Source organism: Spea bombifrons, chromosome 8 (assembly GCF_027358695.1).
Source record: "Spea bombifrons isolate aSpeBom1 chromosome 8, aSpeBom1.2.pri, whole genome shotgun sequence".
NCBI classification, from domain to species: Eukaryota; Metazoa; Chordata; class Amphibia; order Anura; family Pelobatidae; genus Spea; species Spea bombifrons.
In genome coordinates this window covers 45,105,916-45,124,399 of record NC_071094.1, presented here as the reverse complement: position 1 = coordinate 45,124,399, position 18,484 = coordinate 45,105,916, and the positions used below count along the sequence as shown (strand labels likewise).

General features: G+C 48.3%; 1 protein-coding gene across 3 annotated transcripts; it reads right to left on the bottom strand.

The window, feature by feature from the left end:
• Positions 1–1,215: 1,215 nt before the first annotated feature.
• Positions 1,216–15,270, bottom strand: LOC128503162 (estrogen-related receptor gamma-like). 3 transcript variants are annotated; one of them, XM_053473190.1, is made up of 7 exons: positions 14,996–15,270; positions 11,368–11,741; positions 9,162–9,278; positions 8,560–8,679; positions 8,203–8,364; positions 4,844–5,113; positions 1,216–1,460 (listed from the first exon to the last, which is right to left on the bottom strand). In XM_053473190.1, the coding sequence occupies exons 1-7, from the start codon at positions 15,193–15,195 to the stop codon at positions 1,216–1,218; spliced, it is 1,488 nt and encodes a 495-aa protein (XP_053329165.1). In that variant the 5' UTR covers positions 15,196–15,270. The 3 variants fall into 3 exon arrangements, with proteins under 3 accessions (XP_053329165.1, XP_053329166.1, XP_053329167.1); XM_053473191.1 differs by lacking the exon at positions 14,996–15,270 and having other exon boundaries at positions 8,203–8,356; positions 8,543–8,679; positions 11,368–11,709; XM_053473192.1 differs by lacking the exon at positions 14,996–15,270 and having other exon boundaries at positions 8,203–8,411; positions 8,619–8,679; positions 11,368–11,709.
• Between the last annotated feature and the right edge of the window lie 3,214 nt (positions 15,271–18,484).

The following is an 18,484-nucleotide window of genomic DNA, read 5'->3' as shown; positions in this document are numbered from 1 at the left end:
GAAGCGAATTCACCGAAACGCGTCCAAATTTCCGAAAACCTTTCCACGGACGATTTGCGAATAACTTTTTTTCTTTGTAAAACCAACTTTTAAAATCTTGGATTTTGGTTAAACCGCTTTCCCCAAAGTAAGTTATTTCTCTCGGCGAAGCTCTTTTTCCAGCTCTGACCTGCTGGGTCGGTCGCCTCCAGCGAGATTAATATAATAACAATTTATCAACAATAGTGAAGGATAAAAATGTTTAAAAAAATGTAAGAGTTTTCCAAGTTTGACCTGTTTTATTGACAATATATTAATATTAATTAGGAATACATTTTTTTAAAGGGTTTTTTCGAATTTAAACTGTTGGGTTGGTCGCCTCCAACCGTATTAATTAATCAACAATATAAATCGATATTAGTTAAGGATCAAAAATTTAAAAACATTTTTAAGGATCTTCTTTTAGATCTCGATATAATTAGGGGCCAATTTTCTTAAAATTTAATTTAATTTAATTTTAAATTTAAGAGTTTTCCAAGTTTGACCCGCTAGTTTGTTCACCTCCAACTATGTTAATTAATTAGCAACATATTAATTATTTATAATATATATTAATGAAGGATCGGAATTTTAAAAGGCTTTCCAAGTATAGCCCGCTGCGTCGGTCGCCTCCAACTATATTAATTTATTAACCATAGATAAATATTAATTAAAAAAAATGTTTTTAATGGTTTTCCAAGTGTGACCTGGTGGGTCGGTCGCCTCCAGCCGTGTGAATTTATTAACAATGTATCAATGTTAGGAGTTTGGCGGTGGGACCGGTTGGGTCGGTCGCCTCCGAGCATAGACTACGGATGAGCGTTGAGCAGCGCAGAGACGGATAACGGATAACGGAGCGAGAGATGCTGAACCTCAACGCTAACTAAAGCTGTCAAACTTATCGTTTTCTTGGCAAAAAAAAATCTATTTACAAGCCGAGTCCGTTTGTGGAGATTCCCAGGAAGCTTTGTTGTAAGCCTCATCTTCATCGTTGACCTAGCTAAGGAGTGACATCTCCCCGGCAGACTGAGTGACTTCTCCCCCGCAGACCGAGTGACATCTCCCCCGCAGACCGAGTGACATCTCGGTGGAGTCTGATTCCGGTCTACGTTGACCACGGAGGATCTCTCCATGGCTGGTAGGCGTCCTCGTGTTTAAGCTGATAATGAGGGTACGTGGCTGATGCCCCCCCCCGAGTCAAATCTTTGCCTCCAGCATTTCCAGGAAGAGTTTGTGCATGGGGATCCTGCCCTCCAGCCGGATCTGGCAGAAGGTGCGGACCGCCTCGTTGGCCGTCTGCCGCAGCAGGGGCAGGGTCATCAGCAGCTTGCCGGATCGGTGGGGGTCTTCGGCGTGGTGCTCGCTCTCATAGTCCTGCAACGCCTCGTGCAGACGGTCCTGTAAGCTTAAAACGGCCTCCGTGTTCTCGATGTGCGTGGAATCTGGTGGTCAAAAGGGACAGCAAATGTTACAGACGCCCCTGTTCCATCTCTACACCCCAGCGCTGTATATAATAATAACCGCCCAGCGCTGTATATAATAATAACCGCCCAGCGCTGTATATAATAATAACCGCCCCGCGCTGTATATAATAATAACCGCCCCGCGCTGTATACAATAATAACCGCCCCGCGCTGTATATAATAATAACCGCCCCGCGCTGTATACAATAATAACCGCCCCGCGCTGTATATAATAATATAACCCCCCAGCGCTGTATATAATAATAACCGCCCCGCGCTGTATACAATAATAACCGCCCCGCGCTGTATACAATAATAACCGCCCCGCGCTGTATATAATAATAACCGCCCCGCGCTGTATACAATAATAACCGCCCCGCGCTGTATACAATAATAACCGCCCCGCGCTGTATACAATAATAACCGCCCCGCGCTGTATATAATAATAACCGCCCCGCGCTGTATATAATAATAACCGCCCCGCGCTGTATATAATAATAACCGCCCCGCACTGTATATAATAATAACCGCCCCGCGCTGTATACAATAATAACCGCCCCGCGCTGTATACAATAATAACCCCCCCAGCGCTGTATACAATAATAACCGCCCCGCGCTGTATACAGTAATGTCTGGTTTTATCTCATTTTGTCCCAATAAACTCCCTTTATCTGCAGAGCTGGAGCCGCCGTCGCTGTCAGTCATGTGATATTTTGGGTGACTTTCCCGGCTCAAACACCACACTGAGCTGATGCTTTATGGCGATGCTAATGAAGTCCGTCCATCCATAGACTTTCATTAGTCAGAGAGTCCGGCTGGGTGATTAAGACTGAGCCATTCTATCGCTCCCCGCAGGCAGTATGATAAGGAGTCGGGGGGTTTAGTGGATCGGGGGTCAGATAACAGAGCGAGAATCATACAAACGGCTGAAAAAATATTTTATGGGGTAAAAAAAACAAAACAGCAGAATAATTCTGGAAGCTTCCTTTGACTGATTTAGTGATTTGGATAAAATATGCCATACATTTTCCTGACATTTTTCCTGAACCCGGACCGGATCCCTTTTTGATCTTCTGATCCCTCCTGTTTCTTACTATTACGATTCTATTGCCCCTCCTGCCCCGAATCTCTTATTCCTGCCTCTTTCTCTTTAAATGCATTCTTTTTATCCCAAAACCCCTTTATTTATTAATTATCCTCGGATTTATTTGAATTCATCATTTTTAACATTTAATATTTTAATTGATTTATTCGGTTCGCCTTTTAACCTTTTCAGTTCCAGAGGGATATTCACTATTAAGTCGCGCGCCCTTGTGGAGGAGGAAGGGTTAAGAAGGGGGGTTCTGCTGACTTAAAGAAGAAACCATCGGACGTTCGCCAATCAATACGGCTGATGGATTATTTAATTACGAGGGAATCCGTCTTCTAATCGCAGAGCGCTAATCACTTCTTCGTTAAGACACAGAAGTCACAAACGCCAAACCCCACGAGGTGCAAATTAGCACAAAAGTCCCGCAATTTACCCCAAATCGTTTAACAATACCATTGCATTAAAAGAGCCTTAAAAGATTAAGGGACCTTCCTGATTAAAGAACCCCAAAAAATAGATATTTTTAATTTTATTTTTTAGGAGTTAATTTGCTGCTGCAGTTTGGATGAGAATTTTTTTTATAATAGAGTAAGAAATTGTACGTTTTTCACGTGCCATAAAAAGGACAGAAGTTTAAATTTTTGTTGTATGCTTACTTTCTGATAAAAGTTTGCAATTTTTTTATAGTTTTTTTGTTATCTAAAAAAAATAAAAAATATTATTATTATTTTCCACCAGAGAATATTACTAAAGATATCAAAAATCTATATTTTAATTTAAATTATCCTGAATTTATTGCTTGGTAAATCATTTAGAACTCAACAAAATAAATGTCAATTTTAATTAATTATATTAAATGCTAATTTTTACAATAAACATATTTTTCATCTTTTCTTTTAGTTTTAATATTAAACCCCCCTCTGTTACCCCCCATTGCGCTGTAACCATCTTGCTGCCCCATCGCGGGGTTAAATCGCCCGTCGCCCTGAGATATCTGTGATAATAGCGTTACGGAGGGAGCTGCGCGGCTGGAAACGATCTCTAGTGCTAGAGACTCGCGCGCCGTCCGCTAAAACAACGCGGGGAGAGAACAGGAAGCGGATTCCAACTTCCTGCTCAGGCCGACCAATGGGATTCCGACGCCGTCTGCACTGAGGGATGATGGGAAATGGGGGGAATTTCATGCAATGCTCCAGCTCTGGATTGAGGAATGTGGGAGCCGTAAAATAAGTAAGAATAGCAGAAATATCATATAATTAATAATAATAATAGAGAGTATTTAGAGTATTTAGTTATAAGGGCTCAGACGGTGGTAGATAAGTGGAACAGCCTCCCAGCAGAGGTGGTAGAGGGTAATACAGTGAGGGTATTAAACATGCATGGGATAGACATTCGGCTCCTGAATCTAAGACGAGACCAACGACTGATTAAGGTTTGAGTCTAGACGGGGGGCCGGATGGGGCCGGCAGGCTCTGGGTTTGTATGATGGGATCAGATTCCGGCTTTTTATCCCGGAATTCTTGGCCCCCAGATCTAAATCCGGCGAGTCCCTTCGGAATACGGATCGTTTGAGGCTTCAAAGCCTTTCCTCGCTCGGCTTCCGCCCCCCAACACCCCCTTTGTGCCGATCCATCAACACACAAAACTCCCGAGGACGTTATTGATCGGCTGCGTCAGACTGCGAGAGACAGCCGTCGATAACTCCGGGCTAAACAAGAGACATGACAGCTGGAGACAGCCGGGGTCTCAGGAAACCAAAGACCCTCGATGATCGCCAGACGCCGGGATAATCACCCAAAAAATACCCCTCAATAAATCACAGATAACGCCCTATACGTCACGTTCTACGGCGGTCTGGAGTCCAGCGCCAGTTACTGAGCACGGTTTATTTTTTCTTTTAATTTTTTTTAGGAATCAGATATTTAAAGTGGGAGGGTTAATAAAAAAAAAACAGTATTTCTGTAAAGGGAAATACGATAAAGTGCCGGAGCGGAAAGCTAAATACAACCCGGGGAGAGGAATTACTGGGAGCCAATAATATATAAAAATATGTCATTTTTTTTACTAAAACTTCCTACAACTTCCGCTTTGACCGTATCACCCGCGGGGAGGCGGCAGCCGGTGGCAGAGCCAGCGTGATCTGATCAGTTTCCTGTCCCGAGGTTCCCTCCCCTTTTCTGCCTGAACCAATCAGCAACAATCAGCGACCCGCAGGACCGAGTACGCGGAGTTGGGGCGGCCGCTCCCCTGGGGCTCTGGGCTTAGTGAATACCTGAGTTGGCGAGCGCCATGGCTTTCATGACGACGAACTCCTCCCTGTCCAGCTTCGCCTTGCGGAATTTCCCGATGAGCTGGAGGAGCGCGGCGTGGAGGTGGAGGAGCCCCGAGCGGCGGCACTGCTCCCGGCACAGCGCCAAGTTACCCCCTACGGCCAGCTCGTCGCTCAGGGCCAGAGAGCGGTACGCCATGCCCAGGACCAGGACCTCCATCCACGCGCTCTGCAGCAACGCCATCTGATCGACGAGGGACAGGGCCGAGAAACCTGAAGCAAAGGGACAGAGAGCAGCTTATAGACAGGGGTATATGAGTAATAGGAGGGGTTATAGAGGGGGGTATATGAGTAATAGGTGGGGTTATAGAGAGGGGTATATGGAGTAATAGGGGGGTATAGAGAGGGGTATATGGAGTAATAGGAGGGGTTATAGAGAGGGGTATATGAGTAATAGGAGGGGTTATAGAGGGGGGTATATGAGTAATAGGTGGGGTTATAGAGAGGGGTATATGAGTAATAGGAGGGGTTATAGAGAGGGGTATATGAGTAATAGGAGGGGTTATAGAGAGGGGTATATGGAGTAATAGGAGGGGTGATAGAGAGGGGTATATGAGTAATAGGAGGGGTGATAGAGAGGGGTATATGAGTAATAGGAGGGGTGATAGAGAGGGGTATATGAGTAATAGGAGGGGTGATAGGGAGGGGTATATGAGTAATAGGAGGGGTTATAGGGAGTAATGGTAGGGGTTATAGGAAGGGGTATATGGAGTAATAGGGGTTTAAGAGGGGTTATATGGGGTAATATTAGGTTATAGAAAGGATGTATGGGGGTATTAGGGTTATTGGGGGTATATGGAGTAATATAAGGTTATAAGGAGGGTTATATGGGGTAATAAGAGGGGGTATATGGAGTAATATAAGGTTATAAGGAGGGTTATATGGGGTAATAGGAGGGGTTATTGGGGGTATATGGGATAATATAAGGTTATAAGGAGGGTTATATGGGGTAATAGGAGGGGTATTGGTGTTATATGGAGTAATATAAGGTTATAAGGAGGGTTATATGGGGTAATAGGAGGGGTATTGGGGGTATATGGAGTAGTATTAGGTTATAAGGAGGGTTATATGGGGTAATAGGAGGGGTTATTGGGGGTATATGGAGTAATATAAGGTTATAAGGAGGGTTATATGGGGTAATAGGAGGGGTATTGGGGGTATATGGAGTAATATAAGGTTATAAGGAGGGTTATATGGGGCAATAGGAGGGGTTATTGGGGGTATATGGAGTAGTATTAGGTTATAAGGAGGGTTATATGGGGTAATAGGAGGGGTTAGGGGGTATATGGAGTAATATAAGGTTATTGGGAGGGTTATATGGGGTAATAAGAGGGTTATTGGGGGTATATGGAGTCCGAGGGGTGCATTACACATTTCAGTATTTTTTCGATCTAAGAATTTCCTCCTTCGGTGGATGAAATAACCTTCGTTTCTCCGCCGTTTTTCTCTCTATCGCTTCGGCCATCTCAGGGCCGCCGCCTGTCATTTTTTCCAATTACCTCCTCTTTGTGATGTCCGCGGCCATTACCCGGCCCTTTCAGGCCCTTTCCATACCATTGTTTCCTCTGTTTTTTTTATTGAGTGGTTCACTTAATTTGGAAATATCGGAGATCGTTATCACGGGATCGGCGTCCTCGTTAACGGGGTCTCTGTGTCTCATTCCCTGCACAGAGAAGACCCTGAATGACAGTAATTGGGAGATGGGAATCTCCATCCTCTCTCAGCGCCTCGGTGGATGGCCGGACCGATAACGCAGAGACCTGGAGGGGAATCATGAAGAACCCTTTCCTCTCGCATCGTGACACCGACGTCTGGAAAGAGACCGTAGTCTCTGCTCACCGAGACGGCCAAAACGAATCTGTGTTTGGATGCCTATGGGCCGCGTCGGGCTTAGACTTCGACTCAGAAGAAGCCACCATTTTTACAGCCTTTGTAAGGTTCTGCTACCCCAACTGCCTGATAGCTGGGCTACTAGAGTCCTGCGCTGGTAGAAGAGAATGGGCCATGGAGGGCTATATTTTATTTAAGTTCTTAGGGGTTATTATTGGCCCAGGACACCTGCCGGACCCGTTGTGTTGACTCAATATGGCTTGTCCTAATGACCCACCAGCTATGGCAGATGAAGCTCTGCAGTTGGCCTCTGTCAGGGTAGCAGTTTGGAGCCCCCATACCTTCACCTTCCTTCATCTTGTAGTAGGGGGTTCTCAGAACATTTGGCTCCATAGTAGAAGCTGTGGTCCATCGCCAGGACCTCAGCGGTGGCCTAGGGCAGTAGTCCAGGCTTCCATGTGGTTGTTCCCATGATTACTATGAACTCTGCCTCTCATTGGATAGGGAAGATATGATCATGGGGAGATGGAGAGAAGAAACAAGTGGTGGTGGGACCACGAGGAGCTCAAGTAAGATGACCTTTGCTGCTTGGTCACAATACTATGGTCTAAAGGCCAACAATCTTTATCCAGCACTAGACGGATGCCCTACCAGCGTCTCTAATACCACCGGCCTCTCTCTAGCCTCTTCTTCTGCCCCCTGTACTCCATATAACGTGAAGAACTTCATGGACTACAAACAGTCACGTTCTCAGACCAACGTGGACACCACCAGATGTTTTCAGTCTCCGAGGAGCCTCTGAGGGACGTTAGCAAGTTGTCCATGGAACACAAGCCCCCCCCCTCTGAGATTTTACCCCAAATGACCCCCCAGGGGACTTCTGGCCCAGATACTCAGTCACGTGGAGCTTTCTATTTTTAAGCGGACACGCAGATCGAAAGCGTGTGAATTTCCGAAGCTTTTAAAATGAGGGCAATCAATAAATCGAACCATCAATTATCTCCACGGAATTTTATCCTGACGTGGACAGCAAACCGCATTCACCACCTCGGCCCGGAGCGATTCCACGCATAACATAACATTTCTCATATCCACGGCCTGAAACTAAGCCCATGAGGGCCACAGGCCACTATGGGACGATACCACGTCTGAAACATGGCTGGCCCACTTTACCCCGATGGAACATAAGTATTATATCTGAGGATGAGTGCGGTCCTGCTGTTGGCTACTGGAATGGTGTTATGACCTCCATGAGTCAGGACCATCTCATGGTCCAGGTGGTTGATGGAACGATGTCTCCTGTGCTATGGGTTTGGCTGGTGGTCAATGGGACGTTGCCCTACTCAAGCTGGAAGTGCGCGGGCCAGAAGGTCACGGAACGTGGATATACCTTCTATGTGTCACGCAGGAGTTACTGGGACATTAGTGACCAGGCGGTGGTGGAGAACGGACATCACGTTACTAATATTTACCTGGGACATGTTTTGCCCAACCAATGGTCATCAGAAGTTCGCGGTTGATGAGCTCACACAGCGTGGTCAGCGTGCGGAGGTCGCTATCCGGCAGGCTGGGGTCGGGGGTCGCGAAAACCTCTCCGGGCTCCACTAGGATCAAGTGCGAGACCACCTTGTTTGCTGCGGGGGGGGGATTAAGGAGAGGGAGACAGAGAACGGATTGTTGGATATATCGGAAACGCAGCCCAGCCGGAAGACACGTGTGTGCACGGTGACAAGGCGTGTCGTTAGCATGCAGAATACAGATCATGCGCATGTATATGGGAACACGCCACCACACGGCTGCCATGCCGATTACCCCCCCCCAGTACTTACTGGTCTTCTTCCCTGAGAACACGTGGTGGGAAGACAGATATGAGCAGGGGTCCGGAGCCTCCACCTCCACCGGGCGTCTGTACTTCTGTCTCCCCCCTCGCACCCGGTCCAGCCGCACGCCTGCAATAAAACAATGACATGTGACCCGAGTGCGCGGGGGTCTACCTGGAATCCCAAATCGCCAGAGAGGCACCGGGGCTTCACTCAGACTCTTTATGGGACTTCACTGGGTATTTGTGTAACTGAGTGGGGGTATTTATTAGAAGAATAATGGGGTTTATTTACCCCGTTTAATTTCTAAAGCCGTTCCCTGCTGTTTCTATACACATTATCCGGGCTTTTAGGGCTATAGAACCCTGCGATCCCCTCATACCCAGCAAACATTCTGACCTCCTAGAAAAGAGGGGCAACAGGGGAGGAGAGAGGGGGCATCAGTGGGGTATCAGAAGGGAGGGATGCAGGGAGGGAAAAGGGGTATCAGGGAGAAAAGAGGGGTACAGGGGTGGAAAGAAGCGTACATGCATTTTAGGACCAAAAGAGGGACTCACTAAACTAAACAGGGCCACTTGTCAGGTATATTTCTAGTATTGGCGGCAGCGTACCTTCCTTCATCATCCCGACCGTCAGGCACTTGCGGAAGCGGCAGGCTTGGCAGGACTTCCTCCGCCGCTTGGTTATTTCGCAGTCATTCAGCACGGGGCAGCTGTATTCGATGTTACCTGGACGGGGCAAAGCAGAGAGGGGTATAAAATACCGGCCCTCTCAGGGGGTAAACGGGGGCCGCAGGGAAGGGCCATACGGAGAGGCCACGCAGACTTCTATAGGGTCTCCTATTCTGGTGCAACGTTCTAAAAGTGGTCTTATCTCTATAGCAACCAACTATTAATAATGATAATAATAATGCCGTATATTAAAAGATGGCAGAAGGTGGGCGAACATGTTACCCCCCTGATACCCCCATCCCCCCCCTCGTTCCTTTGGGCGATGTGCTGCTTTTTTAATTAGAAATGAGAAATAAACGAAGATGGAGGGGGCGGGGGGGGCAGAGCCGGCGTATCTCTGCCGAGCGGCCCCCGGGGGGGCTTGGCGCTCCGGGACATGCATGGCTTCTCTGGCACTCTATCCACGCGCACTCTAATGAATATTGAGTCCTCTCTTCTGCCTGATGGATTCCTCCTCCGGTCACAGGGACGGGGGGGGGCGCTTCTCGTCACCGTCTCCGGTCCGTACTGCCTACGGCGCGGCATTCGACGGGTTAAACGCCATCTTTGCTCACGAATGACCCCGCTGCGGCTGGCCACGATTTGTATGATTTGGGTTCATTCGGATCAAACCGCTAAACACAAAAGCAGGCTTGGCAGGCGGAGAAACGGCTTCGGCCCGGGCCGGACAGGCTGTCCTCGCCGGGTGCTGGCAGAGGGTCTTGGGAGTTGCAGTTTATCCAGCGCACAGGAGCTTTACTAGTAACGAAACCGTTTGTGGGACTGACTGAGCCGTTAGTGACACAAAAAATTCACCCAGAACCCCCCCAGGCAGGTCGGCCCCATCCGGCCCCCGTCTAGTCGCCCATTTCTCCTGCTGTAAAAACCCAAACCTTAATCAGTCGTTGGTCTCGTCTTAGATTCAGGAGCCGTATGTCTATCCCATGCATGTTTAATCCCCTCACTGTATTACCCTCTACCACCTCTGCTGGGAGGCTGCTCCACTTATCTACCACCCTCTCAGTAAAGAGCAACAATGCATCCAAACACAAGCGAGTCTTGGTGACCATGGCTGTTACCAAGACCCCCCCGCGCTCGGGGTTAACACCTGACGGACAGCTGGCGGGGAGCTGACACTCTGAGCGTTCACTCGCAGATCAATGGGGGTATTTCAACCGATCTGGAGACCTACCCCATGCCTCAACGAGCAAATCCACAAACTGCCCCCGCCCAGGGGGTCCGGGGGCAAACAGACTGTAAAAAAAAAAAGGGCGTCCGCCCCGTGAAGAAGGTAAGCGTGAAACGTCGTTATCACCAAGGTGGGGTACAGGGGAGAGAAGCCCCCGAAATCCCCCCGCGCCGCATGCGATGACGATTAATCAATAAAGATTTAATTATGTTTTCTTAACCCGCGATCTCCTCCATCACCGGCTGTCACAGCGCGTTACGTCGGGCCCCGGGGGGGGGGGGTGGCCATCGGGCCCCGGGGGGGGCGTCACCGGCCCCGTCCGACGCTTCCACAGACAACGTGCCTCGTTACTCAATAACCGCTTAATATTCATGTCTTTACATACTTTCAATACCCGGGTAATAATGACAGCGACGTGTTTAGGGGCCGGCCCCTCCTAGGGCCCCCGGGTAATAATGACAGGGACATGTTTAGGGGCCGGCCCCTCCTAGGGCCCCCGGGTAATAATGACAGGGACAGGTTTAAGGGCCACGTCATTCTTAGACCAGATCTCCCAGAGATTTTACAGATCCCTGCTTGAAAACAGGTAGACAGCAAGGCTTTGCACCTGATTCTCTTGTGTACAGGTAGGGATTTCCCCCCCACCTTACTGGAAAGAAGGGATTTGGGGGAAAACGGGGTGATTGAGATTAAAGGGAAGCAGGCAGGATGGCGAACAGCCAATGAGAGGACGAGCCCCTGCCCTGCTTGTTGGTGATTGGTTACAGACACCGATGTTCGGATACAAAGTTTCCATTTTGATTTATAGTTACGGAGGGGCCGGCGATACGCGATACTTGAAAGCAGGTGGGATTTTTTAGCGGGTTTACTTGAATTCGGGTTGATGGGGTCAGCGAGATGCCACCGGCAGGTCCTCACCTTGTATGGTCCGTTTGAAGAAGGCCTTGCAGGCTTCGCACGACGCCACGCCGTAGTGGTATCCGGACGCCGTGTCCCCGCAGACCAGGCAGAGGCGTTTGGGGACAGAGCGGAGGACGCAGTGCACGGCGGTCTCCTCTCCGAGAGACGGGGGGCTGTCCGCAAAGAGCTTCTCCCCGGAGTCCGAGAACCCCAGCAGGGCGGCGGGAGACTCCAGGCCCTGGGACTGGCCCCCGATGGACAGTCTGTAGCTGCTGCTGGTGTCAGAGAGCCCCCCGGGGCTGTAATATCCGGCGGTGTCCATCTGCGAGGCCGGACTCGGCGGCTCTGCTTTAATATGGAGGCCGAGGCTGTGAGGAACGCCGCAGAGGAACCTGCGAGAACACAATTTCGGGTCAAAAACGAGAAGAAAACAGCATTTTTCTTCCAACATTTAAAATACAAACCCCCCGTTCACCCCCCGATACAATCACCCCCCGACTCATATCAATTACATAGCAGTTCTCCATCCTTCACAATAGAATGCCTCGGTCTTAATGCCCAGCGGGACTCTTTGACTAATGAAAGTCTATGGAGGAACAGACTTTATTAGCATCGCCGTAAAGCATCAGCTCAGTGCGGTGGGAAACGCCCCCAAAATATCACATGACTGTCATGGCGGCCTCCGGGTCTGCAGATTGGGGCAAAATGAGAGCGCTGGGGTTTTGCTGTCAGGGACCCCACTCTATAAACGCCGGTAAGATCCCCCCATAGAGGAGATCTCCAGTACGGCACGTTTCATTATCATATAGCAACCTTTAAACTCTTTTATATAAAGATTCCAACGAGTAGAACAGCCTCCCAGCAGAGGTGGTAGAGGGTAATACAGTGAGGGTATTAAACATGCATGGGATAGACATACGGCTCCTGAATCTAAGACGAGACCAACGACTGATTAAGGTTTGAGTCTTTACAGCAGGAGAAATGGGCGACTAGACGGGGGCCGGATGGGGGCCGATCTGCCGGCAGGTTCTTTTTTCTAACAACCCCCCCCTCCCGTGATTATTCCTTTTACTTCAGTCCCTCGCCCCGAAGGGGACGTCCGTGGCGTTACTCGGCGTGTCCCGGAGCGGGCCGTGTGTATGGAGTGGGAGTGGGAGTGGGGGCCGCAGGTCGGGCGATGAGACGGAGATTAGGGGCTATTATTGAGTTTGACGTGAAAGCCGGACGCGTCTCTTCCCCTGACGTCCCGATCAATGCGGCTCGATGGGCTTTGAAAGAGATGCTTAACATAGATTCTGTCTGACCCCCCCGACCCCCCCCGGGAGGCAAATCACTCTCCCCGCTGCTACCCCCCAAAGATTAACATTAACCCTTTACTGCAAGGCTTAGAACGCAAGTCCGCGGAATTCGCAGGTCATGACCTTCCGCGACCCCAAACCCCTCGTCATACACCCCAAACCTCTGCCTACCCCCATCCCCGGACCCCCAAACCCCTGCCTACCCCCATCCCCGGACCCCCAAACCCCTGCCTACCCCCATCCCCGGACCCCCAAACCTCTGCCTACCCCTACCCCCGGACCCCCAAACCCCTGCCTACCCCCATCCCCGGACCCCCAAACCTCTGCCTACCCCCATCCCCGGACCCCCAAACCCTCCTGCCCAAGGTTTGGGGCAAACACAGGATATTATTACATCCTTAAACACACAACCTGCCTTCCCGACATCAAATGGGGATGTTTGCCTGAAGAGCTTACAATTAGCCCTCCGATTACATAACCCCCCCCATCCAATGTCACGCTCCAGGATACACAAAGATCATGCGATTCTTCCAAAAGAAGATCAGAGGATAGAAACAGAACCCCCCGGCAGATCGGCCCCATCCGGCCCCCGTCTAGTCGCCCGTTTCTCCTGCTGTAAAGACTCAAACCTTAATCATTGGTCTCGTCTTAGATTCAGGAGCCGTATGTCTATCCCATGCATGTTTAATACCCTCACTGTATTACCCTCTACCACCTCTGCTGGGAGTCAGTCTCTCAGTCTCTCTCTCGTCTAGTCGTTCCTGAAATTTGTATTTCTATCACATTTTTGGGGTGATCTGTTACATGATATGTGTTACATGATATTGTCCGCTGACGTATATACAGTATATTCTATCTATAGATACAACGATGTGATTGGCTGGAGGCAAATCGTCCCTGGAAACGGCTTCCCGATAGCGGTCATCATACAAACATTCCTTTCCCCGTAACCTGCGCGCCGCGGCATTAAAAACCCCGATCAAACAATAGATTCCGTTAAAATACTGTAATCACACATTGTACAGCGCTGCGGAATAGGACGGCGCTATATAAATCAATAAATCATAATATTACATCAGAATAAATACTAATACTTTAATTATATAGAAAATTAGAGAAATTCAATAAAAAAAGAATACAAATAAAACAGATCCCACGTTTGAGTGGATTAAAGACTCATAAAAACAATTAAAATAAAAAAAAATTCTGTTAAAAAAGGCCATTTACGGAAATACATTTTTTTATTCTATTTTTTTCCGTCCCTTTGCGTCGCGGCGTGAAATACCCTGCAGAGAAACCGCACAGCCCGCCGGCACGGAAGGGGTTAATGCGCTCTTCTTGTAGAATTCCAGACGACAGAACGTTCTTTGGCAAAATTCTATAAATCAGAATTTTATTAGACGGTTTAACCAAATAACCAGATTGCGGTGTGGGCCCAAGAGCTTGCACTCACACGATTAAGGAGAGAGGGATTTACTTGAATATTTTTGGGGTATTTTAGGTGCAATTTTATGAGAAGCTGCCCCATCGTGATATTATTATTATTACTGCATTATAATTACATTTTGTAATATTATTTTTTTATAGCGCCATCATATTCCGTAGCGCTGTACAATGGGTCAAATGCAAAAAATGTAATAAAACTTATAAAAAAAAACAGAGTTTTATTTCAAACTTCTCGGCTAATCGACGATAATCTATTAGAAATGCATTAAATCGACGTCTTTTACGATGTTCCGCGGATGTAACGAGGCGTCTGGAACGAGGAATAAGGGTTTTTGGTGTCATTGAAATTACCACCTCCGCTGGCTTGCGCTTCTATGTAATCCGTACCTGAAAGAATCGCTCAAATTCCTCTTTAAACTCCAAAGAAAAATCTCTAAACAGAAGAATATTAAGAAAAATGTCTAAATTCAGGAGGGAGATGATATAAATATATATATTACGGCGCTACTGCATCTGCTGGTGCTATATAAATAATGCAATGTAATCGTACGTCTTATTATTATAATTTACCCCACTATATATATATTTATTATTATTAATTTCACCCCAAAAAACACAACTTTTCCAGCTTTGGGCATTCTCAGCAGCCGTCACCGGCTAAAAAAACAAAATAAAAAAAATTCTAAAAATAAAGAAATTAAAAAAGGAGCAAATTTGAGCTCAAAAAACCCTCTTTAAATTCAGGATAATCAAAAAGAGTGGTGGATACACGGCGGGTGTTCGAGGCAGATGCGGTACAGTTTGACAGGGTGTTTGACCCAAGATCCGAAAGCACGTAAGGTTAAAAAAAAATAAAAAAACAAAGCCCCCAAAAACCCCAATGTCCTTGCAGGGTTACTTACGGGGCCGGAGGGGCCGCGTCGCTCTCGGTGACCGGCATTCCCTGCCAGGATAATTCTAAATATTCCATAGATTCGGCGGCCGGTAGATTCCTCCTTGGACTTGCCGGACGCCCAGCAGCAGAGGCTTTTACCCCTTGAGCATCGAGCGCAGTCAGGAAGATCCCTCCTGCCCCAGCCTCCCCCCTGCCCGGGATTTGCATAGGGCGTACTCGGGGGGGGGGGCACGGATTTGGCGGCTCGTCACGGCCACACGGGGGTCTCCAGGGGAATAATTAACCAACGAGGTCTCAGGCTGACAATTTAACGGGCCGGCCCTAATTAATAAGGATAATTACCCCCGCCTTCTAATTAACGGAGTAAACGAATGGCTTCTTTATTAAGCCGATCGATGATTTCTGACGCCTCGCCGCTTCTAAACATTTTTATTCTGTAAAAAATAAAAAAAAATCTGAATTTTGTTGGAAATTCTATTCCGCAAATAACGCAGATTTTAGCACCAGAGCCCGGTTTCCTGTTTTTAACGATTACGTCAAAATAGTTACAATTTCTTAGCACGGAAATTCCGCTTTTAGCAATTATTTAGGGACGGAGGACTCTCCCCGGGGGGACGCGGCAACCGCATCGCCGAAGCCCCTTTATCACTTGATTTTGGGGTAAAAAAAATAAATAAAAATAGATTTCGCTAAATAATTAGAATTTGTTGAGGGTAACAGTTTGGGGGTGACGGGGGGGGCAGAAGTGGAGGAAAGGCATTGGTTGCCCCCCAGGTGGTCCAGTACTCATTTATATATATATAGCGCCATCATATTCCGCCGAGCCGTACCACGGGATGCCAGGAGCTCGGAAATAATGTATTCCCGGCCGTTGTTATGGCGATGGCATCTCATGAGGACGAGTGGGCATCGTGCCCATCTCACCTGAGCCTGACCTCAGGGGAATTAAGAACCCCCAGCCGGCTTCATCTCCCAGATCAGGGTCAGCAGCGAATGATCGGATTTTGTGCCAAGCTCCGGCGCGGCCGCGGGGAGAGAGACGTTTAAATACATAAAGGGATAAAAGGACGGGGGGGGAAATTTCAACAAGAGACCCGAATCTAAACACTAGAGGGTCAGATGAAATGGAAGGAAGTTTTACTTTACTGAGAGGGTGGTGGATAAGTGGAGCAGCCTCCCAGCAGAGGTGGTACAGGGTAATACAGTGAGGGGATTAAACATGCATGGGATTGACATACGGCTCCTGAATCTAAGACGAGACCAACAACTGACTAAGGTTTGAGTCGTTACAGGAGGAATAATGAGCAGACGGGGGCCGAATGTGGGCCGATCTGCTGGCAGGGATTATATTTCACCCTGAAACAATCAGTGGTTGATAAAACAGACTCCCCGCACCCTACCTGCAACGCGTCCAGCTCTAAGAGTTATAAAGTCACCCTGCTTAGTCTATTCTCTCTTTGTCCCCCAAAACCTCTCTCCCCCCTGATGCCCCTCTCTCCCCCCGATGCCCCTCTCTCTCCCCCCTGATGCCCCTCTTTTCTAGGAGGTGAGAATGTTTGCTGGGTATGAGGGGATCGCAGGGTTCTACAGCCCTAAAAACCCCGATAATGTGTATAGAAACAGCAGGAACGGCTTTATAAATTAAACGGGGGAAATAAACCCCATTATTCTTCTTCTAAATGCCCCCCTCAGTTACACGAATACCCCGTGCCTCTAACCACACCCCCTAAGAAAAAAGTAATCCCCCCGGTCCTTTGAAATTTTGGGAGTTGTGTCTTACAGGTAAATTTATCCCAAATGATTTCATGAAAATGCCCAAAGTTTGAACCAAGCTTAGAATATAAATTCCTCCGCAGCTGGCACCGATTTACACCCTGACTCTCCCACCCCTCACGCCGCGAAGCCGCTCTGCCCTCTTGTGGCCCAAAAGAAGAACTTCATATAACATCTTATGCGTTACTAAGGGAAGATCTGTTTTGTATAAATAAATAAATATAGAACCCCCCGGCAGATCGGCCCCATCAGGCCCCCGTCTAGTCGCCCATTTCTCCTGCTGTAACGACTCAAACCTTAATCAGTCGTTGGTCTCGTCTTAGATTCAGGAGCCGTATGTCTATCCCATGCATGTTTAATACCCTCACTGTATTACCCTCTACCACCTCTGCTGGGAGGCTGTTCCAGTTATGCTACCCACAAGTAATGGTCAAACTCTTCCGCGCGTGCAGAATTCTAGGTACGTACATTCGTCTGATTAAATTGCAATCAGGCCTTCATTAGAGATAAAAGCTTATTTTGTACAAATGGCACCGTATTATATACGCTTTCAATGTCCAAATAACCTTTTTTTTCTCTGAAATAATGCAGTAACCATAGAAACTCAATGCTCGTCTACATTTTAAAATGAGAGAATCTATTAACCTCAACTGCAGAGAGTAGTGTCGAGCAACCAGACAGATTTAGCTTTAAAGATCTCATAAGTCTCCTCTTAAGGTGTAATAAAGGGACCTCTGAGGTTCATTCTACACTTTATTCACTTCCTGGCGATAATATGCCTAAAAGAAGAGCCCTAATAGTCCCAAAAGCTTGCAATCTAATGGAATTCGGTTAGCCAAAGGTATAATGCGCCCGCAGTAACAGCACTTACATGGTCCCGGGTCCTCAGAGCCGCGGGGTCTGACAGCTCTGCCGGCACACGGCGCTCAGCAGAGAGCGGGACCGGGCTACGGCCGGGAGGAGAGAGATAATCCAATTAAACCGCCACGTCCCGGCAGAAAGCGAGGAACGGTCGGCTGCGCTGCGTGCAGAAACTCGCGGACCTGAATATAAAGATTAAACGCGCGGATACTGCAACTCCCATCACCCCAGCCCCAAACTCCGGCTCTGAGATATTTAATAAAACATAATAAAATTAGTGACAACTAGGAAGTTTATGGAAACAATTGCTTCCAGTGTATTGTGATACCTACTCTGCTGGGAAGCTGATCCAGAAAACAACTAGGCTATATTCTTTCTGCCACATGCAATAAAAAGACCATTAAGGGGGCGAGCGCTGTGTGTAGCGAGGACCCCCCCCTCCTTCAATAATAAGGAAGCAACAGTAATATAAGTGAGATCTCTCTGCGTAGAGAGACGGGGGGCACCGGCAGAGACCGGCGAGGACCCCGGCCGCGGGAGAAAGTCCGCAAGAGACGTTCACTCGCGGCAAATGGGATTGCGGATCAGGTCAGTGGCGCTGGGTGTTAATGCGAGAAGAGATAATCCCGGGGATTAGAGATTCCTCCTCTGGGGCTTTCTGCTGAGACAGCTGATCGGGCCGCACCGGGGAACACAGAGGGTTAATAAAGCGTTAGCTGCGGGGTCCAGGCCCGTGATGGGATTGGGAGTGAAAAGACGCGATTTCAGTGAATTCCGCCAGCCTGGACCCATCGGCCCCCCGAGCTCTGAAACCCATTGGGGGCCGGCAGAGAGACATACGGTAACGTTCAAATCCGGGGTG